Source organism: Neomonachus schauinslandi, chromosome 5, assembly GCF_002201575.2.
Source record: "Neomonachus schauinslandi chromosome 5, ASM220157v2, whole genome shotgun sequence".
NCBI lineage: Eukaryota > Metazoa > Chordata > Mammalia > Carnivora > Phocidae > Neomonachus > Neomonachus schauinslandi.
The window spans coordinates 155,079,879-155,097,650 of NC_058407.1; the positions used below are offsets into that span (position 1 = coordinate 155,079,879).

Here is a 17,772-nt window from a genome sequence, read left to right on the forward strand (position 1 = left end):
CCGGGAAAGCGGAGGAGGCGGGTCTCCATAGAAACGTCCACCTGTTTCCGGCCAGGCTGTGCGAGATTAGGGGCTACTGCGGGGGCCAATCTCAGCTAGCTCGCTTTTTCCCAGCGGCCTCTGCGGGAGTGGTGGGTGTTGTACACAATCATCATGGCGGCGGCCGGAGCCCCGGATGGTGAGTGTGGCGGGGATGGCGAGTGCCCGAGTTGGGCCCAGGTGAAGCGGGCTTCGGGGAGGGATGCGGCCCGGCCTGGTGGGGAGTAGCCAGGCTCGGGAGCGGAGGTCCGGCGGCGCCCGAGCGGGGTTCGGTCCCAGGCCCAGCCTGCGGCGAGCGCCCACCCCCCCCCAACCCCCTTGCAGGCATGGAGGAACCTGGCATGGACACGGAGGCCGAGACGGTGGCGACCGAGGCCCCCGCGCGGCCCCTGAACTGCGTGGAGGCCGAAACCGCGGCGGGGGCGGCGGCCGAGGACTCTTGCGCGGCGCGAGGTAGCCTGCAGCCGGCGCCGGCCCAGCCCCCTGGGGACCCTGCGGCCCAGACATCGGTCAGCAACGGCGAGGACGCGGGCGGCGGCGCGGGCAGGGAGCTGGTGGACTTGAAGATCATCTGGAATAAGACTAAGCACGACGTGAAGTTTCCCCTGGATAGCACAGGCTCCGAACTAAAACAGAAGATTCACTCGATTACAGGTAATCGCAGTGGTACTGTCAGGGGACAAGGCAGCCTTACCCACCCCGCCTGCCGATTCCTAGTGCTCGCACTGTGTTAGGCACCACGCGGGCCACTCTTTGCATCCGCTCCCTCAATGCTTGGAATAGTTCTCCGGAGTAAGTACTGGTATACCCATTATTCAGGTGGGGAAAATGAGACCCAAGATGATAGAGCTGGAAAGTGGCTGAGCCGAGATTCAGGCCCAGGTCTGACTCTTAGGCCCAGGCTTCTAATCAGTGCTGCTCCACACATCTCTCATGAAAATCTGAAGCGCATGTTAAATTTACAGCTCCTAAGCCCTTTTCCCTGGAGAGTTTGATTCAGTGGCTCTGGAATGTGGCCAGGAATTAATTTTTAGCAAATATCTTGGGTAATTCTCATAAGAGAAATTTAGGAAACATTGCTGTTGATTATCATGCTGGCCCCTTCACAGATCCTCATATTTAATTTTTAGTCTTGTTTTGTTAACAGTAATTCACCAACTGAAATGATTTCTTTTTTAAGCTTTCTCCATGTAGCCTGTGAGCACAGGGTAAAAACAAGAACTTTATCCTTATTGGTTTCTGTATCGCTGAGGCCTGTGGATTTTCAGTATTTGCGTGATCAGAGGATTGAGGAACGACTCAGAATGAATGACAGCTAACATTATTGAACGATTACTTAATGCCAGACGCTGCACTAAATGTCTGTTTCAATCCTTAAAAGAAGTCTACGCAGAAGGAAATGCTGCTGTCACAATTATAAAATTTTGGAAACAGGCTCAGAGGTTGTCAGTTGCCTGAGCGCACAAAGGTGCTGGAGCAGTATTCATTTCCAGGTCTTTTGCCAAATGGCACTTGTCCAGGTACATTTTTCATCCCTTTCTTTCACTGTCTCCTTTTCCCAAGGTCTCCCTCCTGCCATGCAGAAAGTCATGTATAAGGGACTCGTCCCTGAGGATAAGACGTTGAGAGAAATAAAAGTGGCCAGCGGAGCCAAGATCATGGTGGTTGGCTCCACGATAAATGATGTTTTAGCCGTAAACACACCCAAAGATGCTGCCCAGCAGGATGCAAAGGCCGAAGAGAACAAGAAGGAACCACTCTGCAGGCAGAAAGTGAGTTTGTCATGTGATTGGTAGTCCTGGGAAGTTTGGGGCTTTGTCCTCTGGAGCCTTGGCTGGTTATATTCTCCCTAGAATAAGCTCCTTTTCGGACAGGGCCCATGATGGAAATTTATGGCAGCAGTTGGGTGCGGCTGACTGTTGAGTGGAGGTGACAACTACCTGAGATTTGCAACTTTGTCTCATCTGGCGGGTCAGTGTGTCTCAAGTCTCTTTACTTTAGGATAAGGCCTTTGTAAAGGCAGGCTTCAGACAAGTATTGAAAGGAATCAGATGTGCGTTTCTCTTTAGTGCCAGAGAAAAATGCCACCAACAGAATGAACCCCCCCCCCCCATTTTGTACAAGTGCTTACATTTGTTTTTTGGTTTGTGGCTTTCCCCAAGTCAAACCATTTCTGGATAGCCATAGAACTCCGCAGCTTTCAGAGGTTCCTCTAAAACTGACTTTTTCAGGAAGCCAAATGAAGCTGACTAGGAACATAACTACACTGCCTTTGTTTTTTGTTTTTTTTTCCTTCTAGTCCATGAAATGGAGACCTGATTTTTTATATTCTGTTGCTCATTTTGGATGGAAGAGATCCAGCCTTGTCTTGTGCTCATTGTAGCGATTAAAATTCCTTTTCGTAATTAGGAAAAGTGAGAGTTATTTCACTACAGAGGGAACTGGTTGGAAGAACCATCACTTGCAACCTTACCACCCAGAGAGCCCACTCATTGTCATGGAGCCTCTTGGCCACAACTAGCAGCTTTCCAGGAAAACAGATATTCTCAACTTAACCTGTGTCCCGAGTAGCGTAGATCAATTTGGGGGTTTTTGTTTGTTGTGTTGTTTTTCTTGTTTTTTTAGTTTTGTGTTTTTAGAGTAGACCAATTTGAACCAAGATTGATTTTAGTGACTCTAGGCACCAAGGCATATGGCTAATAGTATGAGAAAGATACAGTTTTGTATTACAGGCCCATGACCCTCTATGTGTGCTTCCAAAACCTGACCAGGCATCAAAACTTGACCAGAATTACTGTGAATATCCATGTTTTGCTACAAAAACATTAATATGTTCGAATGACAAGGTACTGCCCCAGATCCTGCAGAGGATAACTTGTAACATGTTTTTAAACCGTATTGCTTTTATAAAGTCCATAAGACTTGGGTTTTATAAAACTCTAAAACATCTACTTACAGGGTTTTAGATGAGGAGTTGTAAACCTATATTAACATCTAAAAGGTATTTATTTGGACCCTTTCACCCCTGAATATGGGGTCAAAATGTAACCAATTGACTTCTTTTCCACTTACTTGTTTCCTCTGCCACATACATGAAATTGTCAAATGTGAGCATGTCAGAAGTGAGTGCGTGTTCCCACCCGGTCACACCCTTGGAGCTTTATATGCTTCTTAAACATAGGTTTTGAGTTACTAATGGTAGCTTAACATCCTTAAAGCTGTTTTCCACAGTACAGGGAAAATTCTTCTAAAAGATCTTTGCGAGGTATGAGTCAAATTAAGCTGTTAATATCTGCTGCTCTGTTTCATTGACGCTAGTTAGGAGGAGTTAACACGGCCTAATGAGAAGGACCCGTTCTCCTGGCTTTTTGTCAGCTTGCTCAGGAATCTGGGGCTGCTCCTTATCAGGACCCTTTGCTAGCAGTCTGGCAGTATTGAGTTTATCCCTGCCAGAGGGTCTCTGCTGTGCCAGGGAGCGTTGGAAGTGGCTCATGACCACGTGGTGCTTCCATTTGGTGGAGTTGTTCCCTTTCACCCGCTTGCTTTGCCATAGTTTCAGCTTTACCAAATAGTGACCAGACAGTGACCTATAAAGCCGTCGGTGGAGAGGAGACAAGCTCAGGCATTTGGGCTGCTCAAGATCTGTTTTAGGGAGCCATGAGCCTAATCAGAACCCTTAACAAGCTGCCTCAAACCCTGGGGGGCAGGGGCAGGATCAGAGACTTGTTAGCATCAGTCTGTAGAGGAATCGGCATTTGTCTCAGAAATATGTCTCTCGTGGCCTTTTGTGTAGCTGGGGTTGAGGGTGGGGTAGTGGGGAAGATTTCTACAGTAGTCTGAGTTTCCATTTGTTGAAGAAATGCCCCTTGTAGGCAGTTAGGCTGATCATCAGCACTGTTTCTTTGGGAGTTGAAGTTGGCAGGGATGGCTGTCATTTTGTACTTACCAGGAGAACACCCTTTGCGGTTCTCTTTAGCACGATTTTATCCCTTTCAGTGGCAGTGTTTTTTTGGGGGGGGATCAGAGGAGGGGATAGTTTATTTGAATTAGCATCCGGAAGCCTTAGTTGCTCTAGAACTTTGACGTCGAACACAACAGCCACGCAAAGCGTAGTAAAATTCAGTAACGTTGAGAATTTAGTCCCTCGGTTATGTTAGCCACCTTTCACGTGCTTCCTAGACCTGAGGGTTTCGTGGCTACTGTCTGAGACAGCATGGATGTAGGACATGTCTAGCATCAGAGACCTCACCACCGGACAGCGCTGCTCTCTCATGTCAGAGGACCTGTAATCTGTACACAATGAAAGCTTTTGACCCGAAACGTGAAGGCTTTTTTCCCTCTTTTTCAGAAACGTAGTAACATGACTAAAATGCAGTCAGCTGTTTCATTTATTATCTCTTCTGACTTATGTTCCAGCAACACAGGAAAGTGTTGGATAAAGGAAAACCCGAAGATGTGATGCCATCTGTTAAGGGTGCCCAGGTAAGCCAGACTCCTTTGTGAGCGTTGCGAAAACACGCCAGGCCCACCTTCTGACTTCCTGAGGTTCCTGTGATCACGTCCTCACATCCTGTCCCTCGTCCTTCCTTGTGTGTCTTTGTTTCTGATGCGTGTCTCTCACTGCGCTCCCATGCCTCCAGGAGCGCCTGCCAACGGTACCCTTATCCGGCATGTACAACAAATCCGGAGGCAAAGTGAGACTCACCTTCAAGCTGGAACAAGACCAGCTGTGGATCGGCACTAAAGGTAGGCTCCCACTCCCGGCCCTTCCCAGCTCGCTGCCTCGGGCACCCAGCAGCACTCGGGCTTGGGTGCAACTCTGCTTCTCCTGAGGTCTCTCTCTTCACTGTGCTTTGCGTGCCCCTGGCTTTTTGTCTTTGCTTTTAGATGCTCACCTTCTGTCTGGACCCTTTTCCCCTCATTCCTTTCAGTCTTATGTCAGGGCCAGTCCATCAACAGTGGCTCTTCACTTGTACCCAAAACCAGAGGTCCCAGATGTGTAGCCTGAGGGCCAGGTGTGGCCCCCAGACCAGGGTTTTTTGGATTTACCCACATTCTGTTAAAATCAAAGAGATTTCACTTGATCTGATGTGGGGGTTTTTGGGCTTCTCTTGAAAAAAAAAAAAAAAAAAATCAAAAGATGCAGGGATTCTGGACCTGCATTCTCACATGGCAGCGATCAGCTGGAGCCAAGTAGTAGGTTCAGATGAGCCATGCCACAGTCCTCACTGTCCGTGTACCTCATATGGAGCCAGCTTTGTTCATGTAATGTTACCTGCCTGGCCCCTGGAGGTCAGAGTTTGTCCCTGTACTGGGTGCATTTTCCTAGTACCGTGGACCCGCCCCTCCCTCCCTACCTGTATGTGCTCTGCCTGCCCCCACCTACGCCTGCCTGTGCCTGGTGGGGCGGGCTTGCTGCTTGCTGTTGGCTGGGAATTGTCTCTGACTCTCTTCCCCCTCTATTCCCTCAGGTGGTTCAAAGTCTTGTCAGTTACGCTCCAGAATTATCTGTGTCCCTTTTTTTTTTTTTGCCACTCTGTTGTGCCATTTAAGACTCTTAGCATCTTTAAACTTGGTTTGTTAAAGCAAGTTAACCTATTTCCCTGCCCTGTTTGTGTTCTGTTGTGTCCTACTCATCTTCCTCCCTGGTTCCCATGCTCAGCTACCTTTGGCCTGGAAGAACCAAGTTCAAATGCCTAAACATAGTGTCCAGTGTTGACCGATTTTGGACCTAGACTCCTGCCCCGCTTGCCCCGTTACACGCTGTGGGCTTCAGCTGCACTAGCCTGCAATTTCCACCGTGCTCTGCACAGCCCCACGTCTTTGCTCCTGCTGGGCCCTTACCTGGAATGCTTTCTCCCCATTCCTCATTGTTAATAAAATCTCCGGAGGCCCTACTTTAATGTCCTTTCCTAACGAAGCCTTCCCCAACGCCTCCCCCACCCTCCAAATGAATTGCTGCCGCTTCTGTTCATAGAGCGCTCCGTTTACATCCCCAGAGCACTCATTACTTTCTGACTTGTCTGTCCCCCTGTTAGATTCCCGGAGGGAACCGAACATGCCTAATTCACCTCGTTCTGGCCAGCACTGTAGGTATTCAGTGTTCGAGGTAAATGCTAAAGAGAAGTACAGGGGGTCACAGCACATGAGGTTGACTGGTTTCAGGGACAGGCCATTCGGTATGACTCCGCTTTGAGCGGGACCACAGACTTACGGGAAGTAGTGAGCGGGGCGATGGGGCAGGCATGAGGCGTTTTCTCATTCCGAATGCTGACACAGGCGTTCTTGTCTGTCGCTCTGTGCTGGTCCGTAAAGTGAACAAAGACCTGAATGCCAAAAGCACAGGAGTGTTCTCACGATTCTATGGTAACTTGTTGTATCTCCTCCCTTTCACCCTCGACTCTAACTGCATGGTCAGAGCAAGTGTTGCAGAACGTGTAAGGGCTTCCCCGGTCTTCCCACGGGCCTTCAGACCCTTTCCTGGGTCCCGCGGTCCATGCTCATCCAACGTGAGCTGCCCTGCCTCTGTTGGCCCCTTCCTCGGCCACGATTTTGCGGGCGATTTTGCTTAGTTCTCCGTCGTTGCGCTGACTTGCCCAATTCCTGCCTCTTCCCCCACTTCCGCTTTCTCTTCCGGGCAGTCTACTGGAAGGCCACTGCTGAGGCGGATGCAGGACGTCACCTGCGGGCCGCGAGGCTAGGTGTGGGCTGGGGAGGCCGGTGAGGACTCCGGCTGTAAGTGCTCGTTGGTTCCTCGGGGAACGTTTCCGTGGTAGGAGACTGTGTAGGAAGCACGTCCTCACTGCAGGCCCGAAGTGGAACCTCCCGTACCTGGGGTGGAGGTGTTCTCTCAGCTCAGAGAAGTTGCTGCTTTCCCGCTTTGGCACGAAGGCAGCACTTGAAAGAATTGTGACGGGTTGGGGTTTCAGAGCTATCGAAAGTCTCCTTCCTCACCAGCCCGATGAAAGAGCACGGCCAAGAGTGCTGTCTTCACGGGTGACAGGGCCGGGATTTTCGCTCTCACGCAAACCACCGTAGCGATGTGTGTCATGCAGTGTTCTCGCTGGCCCAGGAGTCTTGTCCTCTGAGTGTCCTGAGCACCCCTCCCAGCAGGACAGCCTGTTCTGGGAGTTGGCCACCAGCCACCGGCTTCATCTTTCCGCTGGCGAGAAGCTACTGCGGGACGACCATCCCACTTGCAAGACCACTCTTTCTTGCAAGTGGGGTGTTGCACGGAGTGACACTCAAGGCTCCTACTTGCAGCTTCAGCTCTGTCCCTGGTAGTGAGAGTAAGGCCCGGCAGCGAGCAGAACCAGTTTCAGGCAGGACACGTGGATGGGCCAAGCCGGGGGGCCGGGGGGGGGCATGCACCCTGTGTGGAGGGGCAGCCAGCCTGATCAAGCTCATCGCTGTCACTCAGGAATGTGGGCCCAGGATCGAGTTTTCAAGAGAAGCCAGAAATGTATCTTTTTGTGTGAAATCTCAGGACATTTCAAGGTGGCTGGTGTTTTAAAAAGTTTCAATCTTAAAAACAGCTGCCGGTCGGGTCCTGCCTGTGGGTTACTGTTTTAGAGCCACTGAAAGTCACAACCCGAATGGACACCTTCACATCCATTCTGCCCACCCCTCATTTTCCAGGCACCAAGGCTCATGGAATGGAAGTAAAATGTCTCCAGTCAGCAGCTAGACTAGAGCCCAGGCCTCTAAATTCCGGGTCTGTTTGGTCAACTCATCCATTGGCAGATTTTTGCTTTTCCAGAATTTTCTTTCTGCAAAGGCTGTCCTGGGTTTTTTTCCGACTTGGCTTAACTTTGCTGAGAACTTCCCCATCCCTGCTGTGTCTGCTGCTCCCTGGGGAGAGGGGGTTCTTGTTGCGCAGGCACTGCGCCCCCTCCCGCCTTCATGCCCTGCCCTGCGGCACTGGCCTCACTTCCTGCAGGCTCCTCTCACTCCTGCCATCCCTCACTGCTGCCTCTTTCTTACCTGCCACCCTTGAACTTGCTGCAAAATGTCTTCTGACCCCCCTGTGATAAGTGATACTTTGAGGGCTGATCACAAGAGGTTGTAAATGTTTTAAGAGCACTTCCTCAGGTGTGTGTATATGGAGGGTTGGGGGGCCGGGAGAGGGGAAGGTGTGGGGGAGGGCAAGTGAGGAGGAGGGTGGAATAGAAATGAGTTGAAAGCCCCACGCACTCCCTGCCTGTGCTAGCCACAGGGGCATGCTGTTGCCTCTGCTCTTGGTCCTCTTGACTGCCACTCCCCCCGGCGCCAAAGACCTTAGCCAGTGCTGGGCTCAGGCAAGAAGGCTGCAGTGGGAATCCTTGGGTGTTTATAAATTGCCAAACTTTAAAAAAAATAACACCAGGAAAGCGCTCTCTCTGCTCTCAGAGACCTTTAATATATGCCATGGCAAGTTCTGTTCCCCATTTGCTCCCAAGAAGTTCCCAACTGCCAAGCAGAGCTCTGGGTGCACTGGTCAGACGACCCTGTCCCATCATCCTTAGAGCACGTGGGAGACTTGGGATTACAGTAGATCCCAGAGCCACCAAACCTGATGAGGGACTGCTGAGTCACAGGAGTGGACAGGGGGGCCTTTGAGTAATCACTGTAATCCCTCTCAACTAGAGCGGACTGAGAAATTGCCCATGGGCTCCATTAAAAATGTGGTCAGTGAACCTATCGAAGGACATGAAGACTACCACATGATGGTAAGTAGCCCGGCGTGGTTTAGCCTCTCACTGCACTCCCGCTTCTCATCTAGCAGGGAACAGAGTTTTAACTGAGCTTTCTTAACGGACGAAGAAACTCAATATTCAGAAGACACGTGGTTTTAAGACCCTCACGTTTTCTTCATCTCCTTAGAACTCAATCCATGACCTATTCCTAAATTTATTTTTGCAACGCCCACCCACCCCCCATCAGTTTAAAGGGGATATGTTTTTTATATCTTTACTTTCTTCTCATTTGTAATATTTTTGTCGTTAGATCAGGAAAATAAATACAAGGAGGAGGATTGGCTTGTGGGTTTTCATTTTAACTTTTGTCCTGTGTATAAAACAAAATCTCCCACCAGCCTTGGCATTTGTGAGGATACAGGCGGTCCGCTTCTGTGGTGTGGTGGTGCTCTTCTCAGGCGCAGCCATCAGGTGGCTAAGGACACCGTGGTGAGGACGGAGTCTGTGGTCGTCATTCCTCATGGAGGTTTATTCTAAAGAGAGCAGGCTGTTCTTTCCCGAGATACAATGTTTGGAGGCATTCCCCGAGTTTGTGCAGAACAAAGCCAAGAATTCAGTGATGCAGGGCACAGAGAACGTGCACTGCTCAGGCAAACCCGAGTTTTCCCAGCACGGTTAGGAGGGGCCACTTTAGAAGTGAAGTTTAGTTACCTCAACTCTGAAGTTACTCTGACAGGGGCCTGACCTGAGCCAGGAGTGGGGTGGGGGCAGGACTGCCTGCCATTCTCCCTCCCGAGGAGGCAGGGTTTTTAGTGTGCAGCCAACAGCGCTGTAGCTGTGTCAGCCCCGTTCCAGGGATGAGGAGCAGCCGGTGGCTTGAACTCTGCATCGGGGGTAAAAGGTCCCCCGCAGAGGGAGGTGTTGGAAAGTCCCAGGGAAAAGGGGGTCTGGTGTTACGGAAGTTCTCTCTGGGCAGATGGCAGGTCCCCTCTCTTGCCCTGTTGGTGTCTGTCCGCTCAGAGGCGCTGAAGCCAGGCCACGGTTAGGGTTGCAGTCCCGGGTGTCCTGGGAGTGACGATGTCACTGGGGCTGCTTGCAGGCCCTCTGGCGGCCCTCCCACCCCTCATCCTTAAAAAGGATCGCAGACGGATTTGTTCTGCCTACTCAGTTATTTTTCCCGTTTACGAAGTCGGCTTCTCGATGTTTTCAGCCAGGCCCCTTCACTCCCTTTTGAAACATTCATCTTACCCATGTTGCCTGTGGCATTCGCAGCCCCACTTTTCAAGCAGCCTGGTGAGTGGGATTCCCAGCAAGTTGAGGGGACCATTTCAGACATCCTTAAAGAAATCAGTTTGGATGGTTGATGCTTTAATATTCAGTTCAAGTGCTTGTTTCTCTATCGGTTCATTTCTGGCAGAGAGGAGTGCTGATAGTCCCTTCTCTTTACTAAAGGCCATGAAGTGGCACCTTGACCTCTGTCTAAATGAAAGTAACTTTGCTCATTTTGCAGATGCCATTTCAATAGCTAGATTAATGGTGTCATAGTTCACATCGGAGAGGGATGGCTGTGCTTTTCATTCTTAGGGAAGTGTTTAAAAATGCAGAAGAGAACAGAGAAGACTGTAACAAACCCATATATCCATCACCAAGAAATGATTGTTGTAAATATTTCGTGAATTGCTTTAAACCGTTTTTTTTTTTTAATAAAAGAAAACCTACCAACGGCGAATATGTCCCCATTGTCTTCCCCTCCCCCATTACCATGAGCATGATTTCTCATGTGGATCCTTCCCAGCTCTCTGCTTTTGTTTTCGTATAAATCCATGAACAAGATACAGTACTGTTTTGTGTTTTTTCAGTTTTCATAAATGGTATCATGGTATGTATCGTTCTGCAACCTGCTGTTTTTGGTTCGACATTGTGATCTGTCCGTATTAACTGTAGATCCAGTTCATACCTTTGAAAAATAATCCCGCATTCATACAAATAGGCCACGTCACTTTTAATTTTGCGTTCCCTTACTGATGGATATGTAGGTTGTTTCCAGGTTGTTAACCAGTTGTGACGGTGCTGCTGTGAACATTCAGATTTCTTTGTGCATGGGTGACAGTGTTTCTGGGGCAGTGGTTCTCAAACTGGTCTCTGTATCAGTAGTACCACGTCACCTGGGATCTTGTTAGAAACACAGATTCTCAGGCCCCAGACCTCCCAAATCAGACGCTCTAGGGGGTGGAGCCCAACCAGTCTGTTCTAACAAGCCTTCCAGATGGTTCTGATGCACACGCAAGTTTGGGAGCCACTGCTTTAGGGTCGGCTATGCTTAACTCTGCCACCACCCTTTTGGGGGGAAGGGGGGACAGGAGAATGCTCCCTTTGTGCACAGTGTTTCCCCCTTCCCTTCATTAATTCACTTTTCTGCCCTCCCCGTGTTTGTCGTGCTGCCTGCTCAGTCTCCCGACCTCTGAAGTACCGCTTGGTTTTCCTTTTTCCCTTCCAGGCGTTTCAGTTGGGCCCCACGGAAGCCTCTTACTACTGGGTGTACTGGGTCCCAACTCAATATGTGGATGCAATCAAAGACACTGTGCTGGGGAAGTGGCAGTATTTTTGAAAGCACTTTCACCTCTGGCCCAGGAGACTGACCCAAAGTGAAGGACATTGCTGGGAGAGGCCTGCAGCATCCCTGGATTTCAGAGTTCTGGGACTTTGTTCAAAAACAAACAAAAAACCTATATCCACTCTAAGGCGATGTGGTGACTGAAGCCAGAGGTGATGTACTTTCACCATTAGCTTAATTTTAACTTAAAATCACCGGTTCCCTTTTCTGGCAGTCAGCTTCATACCATTTTTAAAGTCCGTATGGTGGAAATCAATAAATCTGAGTTCCGAGCACGTTGTGTGGAATACTCTTCAGTGCGTTTGAGAGTAGATCTACCAGTTTTGTTTAGAAAGTAATGATCAAAAGCTTGCTGGTTTCCTTTTTTATTTTTATTTTTTTTAAGGCGATTTCAACTGAAATATTTTCATAAATCCTCGGTTGCAAACATTTGGACTGCGTTGTGATGAATTGGGTTTTGGTTTTGTTTTTTCTCATATAAAATTGTATGCAAAATGGGGGGGGTTAGTAAGCCATATTTTTCTGTCCATGGATTCAGATTTGATTTTTTTCCCTTTTGTATGTTCTCACTTCTTAGATTTGAATTTTTGTTTTAAAAACCCAAAGATGTCAGTTCCCGGTTTTGTACCTCATCGATGCTTCCTCTCCTGGCCTCCCTCCCACTGTGTTGCTGCTCGAGAACGCACGGTGGGAGAGGAAGAGCTGTTGGGTCTAGGGCAGGGAGCTCTCGCGCCTGTTGTGCTGGGTGTCGAGCAGCGGAGTATCTCACAGTGACTCCCGTCCAAACGGCTTGCCCCTTGGGCCGCGGTCTCTGGGGAGTTCCACCTGCTGGTGTCCTGGTTGTGTGGTGCCCTCCCTGATTTGGCTCTGAGGCCTAGCCTGGCATGGGTGTGTCTGGGCTGCGCTGCCCAAAAGCCACTGCTCCCGGGCCGACAAAGGCCTCTTCAACGAGGAGCTGGATGGAAGAACGTTTCTATGGCCATATAGCCTCAGGCCCAGATCCTTCTTTCTTTTGAAATTCCGAGAAATTCTTAAGCAGTCCAACGATTATTTCAATTACTGCTTCTCCATTTGGTCCTTCTGCTCATGCATTATGTTCAAGTGTCCTTCATCCCAGGTTCAGAGATGCTGCCTTTCTCAATAAAAGATCTGTTGACCTAGTGGGTTGGCCAATGTACTTAAACATCGAAAATGGGATAAATTGCTTTCGTGATTAGCTCACCCTCTTCTGGTTTTAGCCCTTATGTTCTTGGTACACGTGAGCTTCTGTTGTCTCCTTATGGCTCGATCGACTCGGACACGAGGGCGAGTCTCTTGGTGAATGATACCCTTTGTGCTCTTTGCTGTTTCTCTGCTGGCTGTCTTTGCAATTCTCCTCTCCCTGGCTGCAGGCTCTCATAGTAAGGTTTGGCGAGAGATTTTCCAAACTTCACACTCTGGATTCTAGGCTGTTTCCCCTCATCCTGTGAAATGTAATTAGCATGTGTTCGCCTAAGATGACTATTCCTTGTGAGCCAGTTAACGATGATACTCTACGCCCTTCCCTTCCAAGCTGTAGTTCGGGAATCCAGCCCATGTAGACAGACTCGTGCTTTTCACGGTGTAGCCCTTGCCCGGTTACGCATCTGGGCAGGGAACTCTACTCTTGTTTTTGTGGGGGCATACGTACCTATGTGAAGTGTAGCATCCAAGAAACCGCCTGCTTGTCACCCCTTGAAGAAGGAGCAGTCACTGCGGCTTTTCTGTCCCCGTTGGCCTGCAGTTTCTGGAGAAGAAGAGCTGCTGTGCTACTTGTCAGAGCCTCCTCTGCAGCGGACAGGTCTGCGGAGGAAACGATGTTGTAGCAAGCAGAGGGTCCTCTCGGTCTGAACACTGCCCTTTTTGTTGGCCAAAAAGGGCAGTCCTGGAGACGTGTCCTGACAGTGCCACACGCCCACCTTTGTTCTCGCGAAGCAGGTGTCTCTGTCCCCAGACTGGCCTCACAGTGCTGCTCTCAGAGGCCCTTCCCACCAGGTCTCCTCGCTTGCCCTGTTCCGTGGCTGCCTGTGCCGTCTTGCCACCCCACCCCACCCCCAGCCCCCTCCAGTGAGAGTGTATGTGTCCCCTGTCTGCCTGCTCCCCAAGGGCCAAACCGCTTCTCACTCAGGCTGCTGTCATTTCTAGACAGGACCAAAGCCTGCGTGAGCCTTTTTATTTTACGTAAAATGGTGCTTTTTTTCCTTACTTCAAGATACTATATATAAATAATAATGTCAACGACATCTTTTCGTGCAGAGCCGTTGGAGTATTGTTTTACAGAGCTCAGTAAATTTGCTAGAACGATCTCGAGCTCTGGCTCCTGACCCTGTCTGCATGGAGACCTTGCTGGGAGCCCTCGGGAGAGCAGAGGTGGACAGCACCAGAAGCCACTGGGAGAAATATTGGACTTAGATCCATGTCTGGGTCACAGCAGTATTCACGGTTTTTCCCTCGGTCCCGTGAGCGGTCTCTTCCTAACCTTGTTTACGGTCCAGAATGTTCTGACTAAATCTGTGTTAGCAAATTGAAGTCCTCATCCCCCTCGGTGGCATCACAGTGTTAATTTGTCCTCAGGATTGTTTCCGTGCGGTCCCTTCGCTGGGGCCGTGCCCTCCCTCACCGTGGCAGAGGACATGCATCAGGACGAGCTGGTCCCCAGGAGGGGCTCAGCGCGTGGGGAGCCAGGCTCGTCCTCTCTTCCCTGCGGGGCGCTTCTCCACGCTGTCCAAGGGGCTGCTTCCTCCCCCAGGGTTTGTGCTGGCGGTCATCCTGCGGGGCTTTGCTCATAGACGGCAGGCCTTTCTTCCCTCCCAGAGACCACTTGGCAGAGCGATGACCAGGTCACCCCGGCCAGGCCCCAGGCCCGCACAGCTCTGGTTCTGTCAGTCCAGTCCTCTGAAAAGCCGAGTCGCGAGCTGCCGGAACTCTCCGGTATGGAGTATTTTCACTGAAGCAGGGCCTTTTGCAAGTAGTGTTCGCTCTTTTTAGATGCTATTGAACTGAGCTAAGGATGTCTCTTGGACACGGTGGGGGCCAGTGAGGCCTCAGTAGGCTTCTTAGTTGCTGCTCTGTCTTAAAAGGGCCAAAGAGACCAACTCTGCCACTTTGCCACGTCTCAGAAAAGTTGCCATATTTCAGCTGAAAGGGACTTGCTTTCCTTTTTTCCTTACTTTAACCATATGCCTGGAGGAGCCATCCTGGGCTCTTGCACTTGGCCCACCCTTTCTTTGCTGGGGCAGCGAAGGGGAATGGATAGACTCCGTGTGCCAGGGCCGTGCAAGGGCAGGCTTGCTTTCCACCTCATCTTCTTATGAGGGAGACCTTTCTCTTGCTCCTTGTTGCTCTCTTCATGCCTGTTGTCTTGGAAAAGGATGGTCCCTTTGTCTGAAGGCTTTGTGAGGAAGTCCTCTCCAGGGAGGAGGGACACCTGTTTGCTAATAGGGCCGCACGGCCTCTCCGAAGTTACAGGTGGTCAGGAGCCCTCCGAAGTGCAGAATATCTGGCACCTCGACCGGCCAGGCTGGGTGGTTCTACTGCTCTCTCAATTTCTGGAAACCTCTTTCCTTTTCTTTCTTAAAAGAGTTCTGCAGAATTATTTGACAATATACGTAAGTACCATGTTTTCTTGTGGTGTGCGCTCTGTCCTGGTTTCTGTTTTTAAATCAAATGCCTGTTTGGGAGGAGATGAACGTATTTAGTCTATTAGATCTGCGCTGCTGGATTTTTTTTTTTAAAGTGTAACCTTGACTAGCTGTCTTATTGTTTATCCTGTAAGATTAGTCTATCAATTAAAGTTTGATAATTAATTGCGTCTCCTTTTCCTTCCAGTTTTTCATGCGCCTGATCCGTACTGGGCATTGCCCGATATTTGGGACTGGGCCCGGGCCTGTTTTTATTGCTGCTGTGGTCTGCTATAGTACTGTTTTATGTATTTGGCTCTAAGTGTACCCAAAATTGTTCCTGTGCAAAACAGGCGATACAGCGATTTGGGTTTATTTCCTTTGTTAGCCAGAATGACCAACTGGTCGGACACACTCGGGGTAGGGCAGCCCTCCTTCCGTGCTCCGGCCTCCAGGCGTCAGGGAAGCTGCCTCCCTGTCCTTAAGCCTTCTGACTAGTGCCGTGCGTGACTTCACCTGGCCACTCAGCCTTTGAGGACGTGTTTAATAAATCACTGGGATGGAGCTACAGCTCTTGCGGCAAGCTGCGAAGACCAGGGCAGGGGGCAGGGGGGAGATCTATTTCCCAAAACAGGACAAAAACAGTCCTTGGCATGAAGAGTCATTATAGTTTGTCACAACTGGTTTTGACCCAGTACCACCCACGGGGCCCTCTCTTCTTCTCTGCCCACTTTGTAAATGTTCCTGAAGGTTCTGGTCTCCTTGCCCCTCCCCCCATCTTCCCAGTATCTCAATCCCAAAGCAATGCTGTCAGGTCCTTAAGGATCTGCTCTGTGGGAGAGAGGGGTGGACTGTGCCATGTGCTATACGTTGGTTGATGGCCACCTGGAGAATCTTCTGTCTGTACAGAGGGTGCTGCTGGATTTTATCCCAGTTTTGAAGAGTTCTCTCAGGCCCCTTCAAACTAACAGGATGATCAACCCCTCAGATGGAGAATGAGATAAACTCCAGCCTAAATACCTTACCGTACCTTCTGGGGAGGTGTGTGACATTCTGTCAACAGTAGTAACTGACAGAACCCTTTCTGTGGTAGGCACCCCACGAATCAGACAGGGCAAGAGGCAATGGACTTCTTCCTACTCTTGCTCAAGAGGGGCTCTGGTCAGCCCATCCATGCTATGGGAGCATGACATGCTTCCCACCCACGAGCTCTCTGCCACACTACGTGGCCCCTTTGAGCCAGGATTAGCCCCTCTGGCTTTCCCTAGTTTATCAAGGCTAATTTTGATCTGAAGCCTTGTTAGTCTTACTCTCCTGATAGAACCTTTCCTACTGTTCACCCCATTTTATAACTCCGAAATTCTCAAGTTTCTTGCTTCTGTTTTACCCCTCTCCCCCTTATCTAATTTTAATTCCTTGCTGTTTTCCCTTTTTTTGTTGTTGTTTTGCTTTGGACATTTTCAAATCTACAGAAAGTTGAATATGCTACAGTGACCACCTCTTACTTTTCACCTGGCTTTCACCAGTTGTTAAAATACTAACCACGCATGCTTGCTTGCTTCCCCAGACACACGTGCACTTTATTTTACTGGAACGTTTGACAGACATGCAGACGTCGTGGCATTGAGCACTCCTCTCAGAATGACACTGTCAGACCTTACCACAACAGCATTGTCTTGCCCGGGAAAACTCCTGTCGATTCAGTAATACCTGATAGACACACCAAAGTATCTTCTAGAGCTAGTGTTTCCCAACTCATAGTCCTTATGTTTTGAAAGACTGATTGATTGATTTGCGAGAGAGAGGGAGGATGAGCTGGGGGGAGAGGAAGATTCTTAAGCAGACTCCCTGCTGAGTGGGGAGCCCAATATGGGGCTTGATCCTAGAACCCTGAGATCATGACCTGAGCCAAAATCAGGAGTTGGGTGCCTAACCAACTGAGCCCACCAGGCTTCCGTTTTTAAATCGTTATCCCAATCTTGTGGTTTTTTTCAATACCGTTTTAGCTTTTCTGTTGCTAATCTTGGTTTTTCTCTCTCACCTGAAAGTAATTTCCCCCATATATTTCTTTCATCTTAATTTACACTGTGACCCCCAGATCTCTTCTTCCCTTCTGTCCTGTCTTGCTCTTTTTTATGTCGTGAGTTTGTCATGGTTGGTCCGAGCCGTGGTTCTAGAGGAACCATAGTCAGGGAACTAGCACCTCATGGGGCAGAATCCTCTCATCCGCTGATCACTCTGGCTTCCCTCCCACATCTAAGTCTAGGACTTACAGACTCCAGCGCTCCAGGACTCCGAACTCTTGGTTTTTGGTGACAATCTTGATTCACATGACGTAGGCAAAGTGATTTGGCTCGTGTAACCAGAAAATCCAGAGTCTCAGACCTAGCCCGGTGCAGGCGCTCGAGTCAGGTTGTCAGGCGCCTGACCCGCTAACTCCCAACTCTGCTTTGCCACCTAGAGCCCTTAATTGGCTTGTTGCCCCTGCCCTCCGCAAACACACAGACATGGTAACCTTAGCATCTAAAGCATGTCCTAATTGATCTCCATTCATTGTTGAGTCTGGGGCTTTCAGACACTCCAGACTAGAAAACAGAGCAGCTTTGGCAGACCACCTAGCAGGCTTTCGACCTCTTGCCACATGCCAAGCCAGTGCTACTTGGTAAGGGACTTGCACATGCTGCCTTCAGGTCCTGTGACATCAGTTCCTTCATCGAGTCTTAACCGTGTGCCAGGCGCTGGGTCAGATGATGCACATGCGTTGTCGCCAGCCCTTTGCCACATCCCTGGTAACCCGCGCTTTACC

General features: G+C 49.8%; 1 protein-coding gene across 3 annotated transcripts; it reads left to right on the top strand.

Moving 5' to 3' along the window:
* Positions 1 to 36: 36 nt before the first annotated feature.
* UBFD1 (ubiquitin family domain containing 1) lies at positions 37 to 15,138 on the top strand. 3 transcript variants are annotated; one of them, XM_021686851.1, is made up of 7 exons: positions 37 to 178; positions 364 to 693; positions 1,603 to 1,811; positions 4,456 to 4,521; positions 4,680 to 4,785; positions 8,665 to 8,747; positions 11,212 to 15,138. In XM_021686851.1, the coding sequence occupies exons 1-7, from the start codon at positions 154 to 156 to the stop codon at positions 11,320 to 11,322; spliced, it is 930 nt and encodes a 309-aa protein (XP_021542526.1). In that variant the 5' UTR covers positions 37 to 153; the 3' UTR covers positions 11,323 to 15,138. The 3 variants fall into 3 exon arrangements, with proteins under 3 accessions (XP_021542526.1, XP_021542525.1, XP_021542527.1); XM_021686850.1 differs by having other exon boundaries at positions 13,603 to 14,022; XM_021686852.1 differs by lacking the exon at positions 11,212 to 15,138 and adding an exon at positions 6,078 to 6,128 and having other exon boundaries at positions 8,665 to 8,693.
* Positions 15,139 to 17,772: the final 2,634 nt, after the last annotated feature.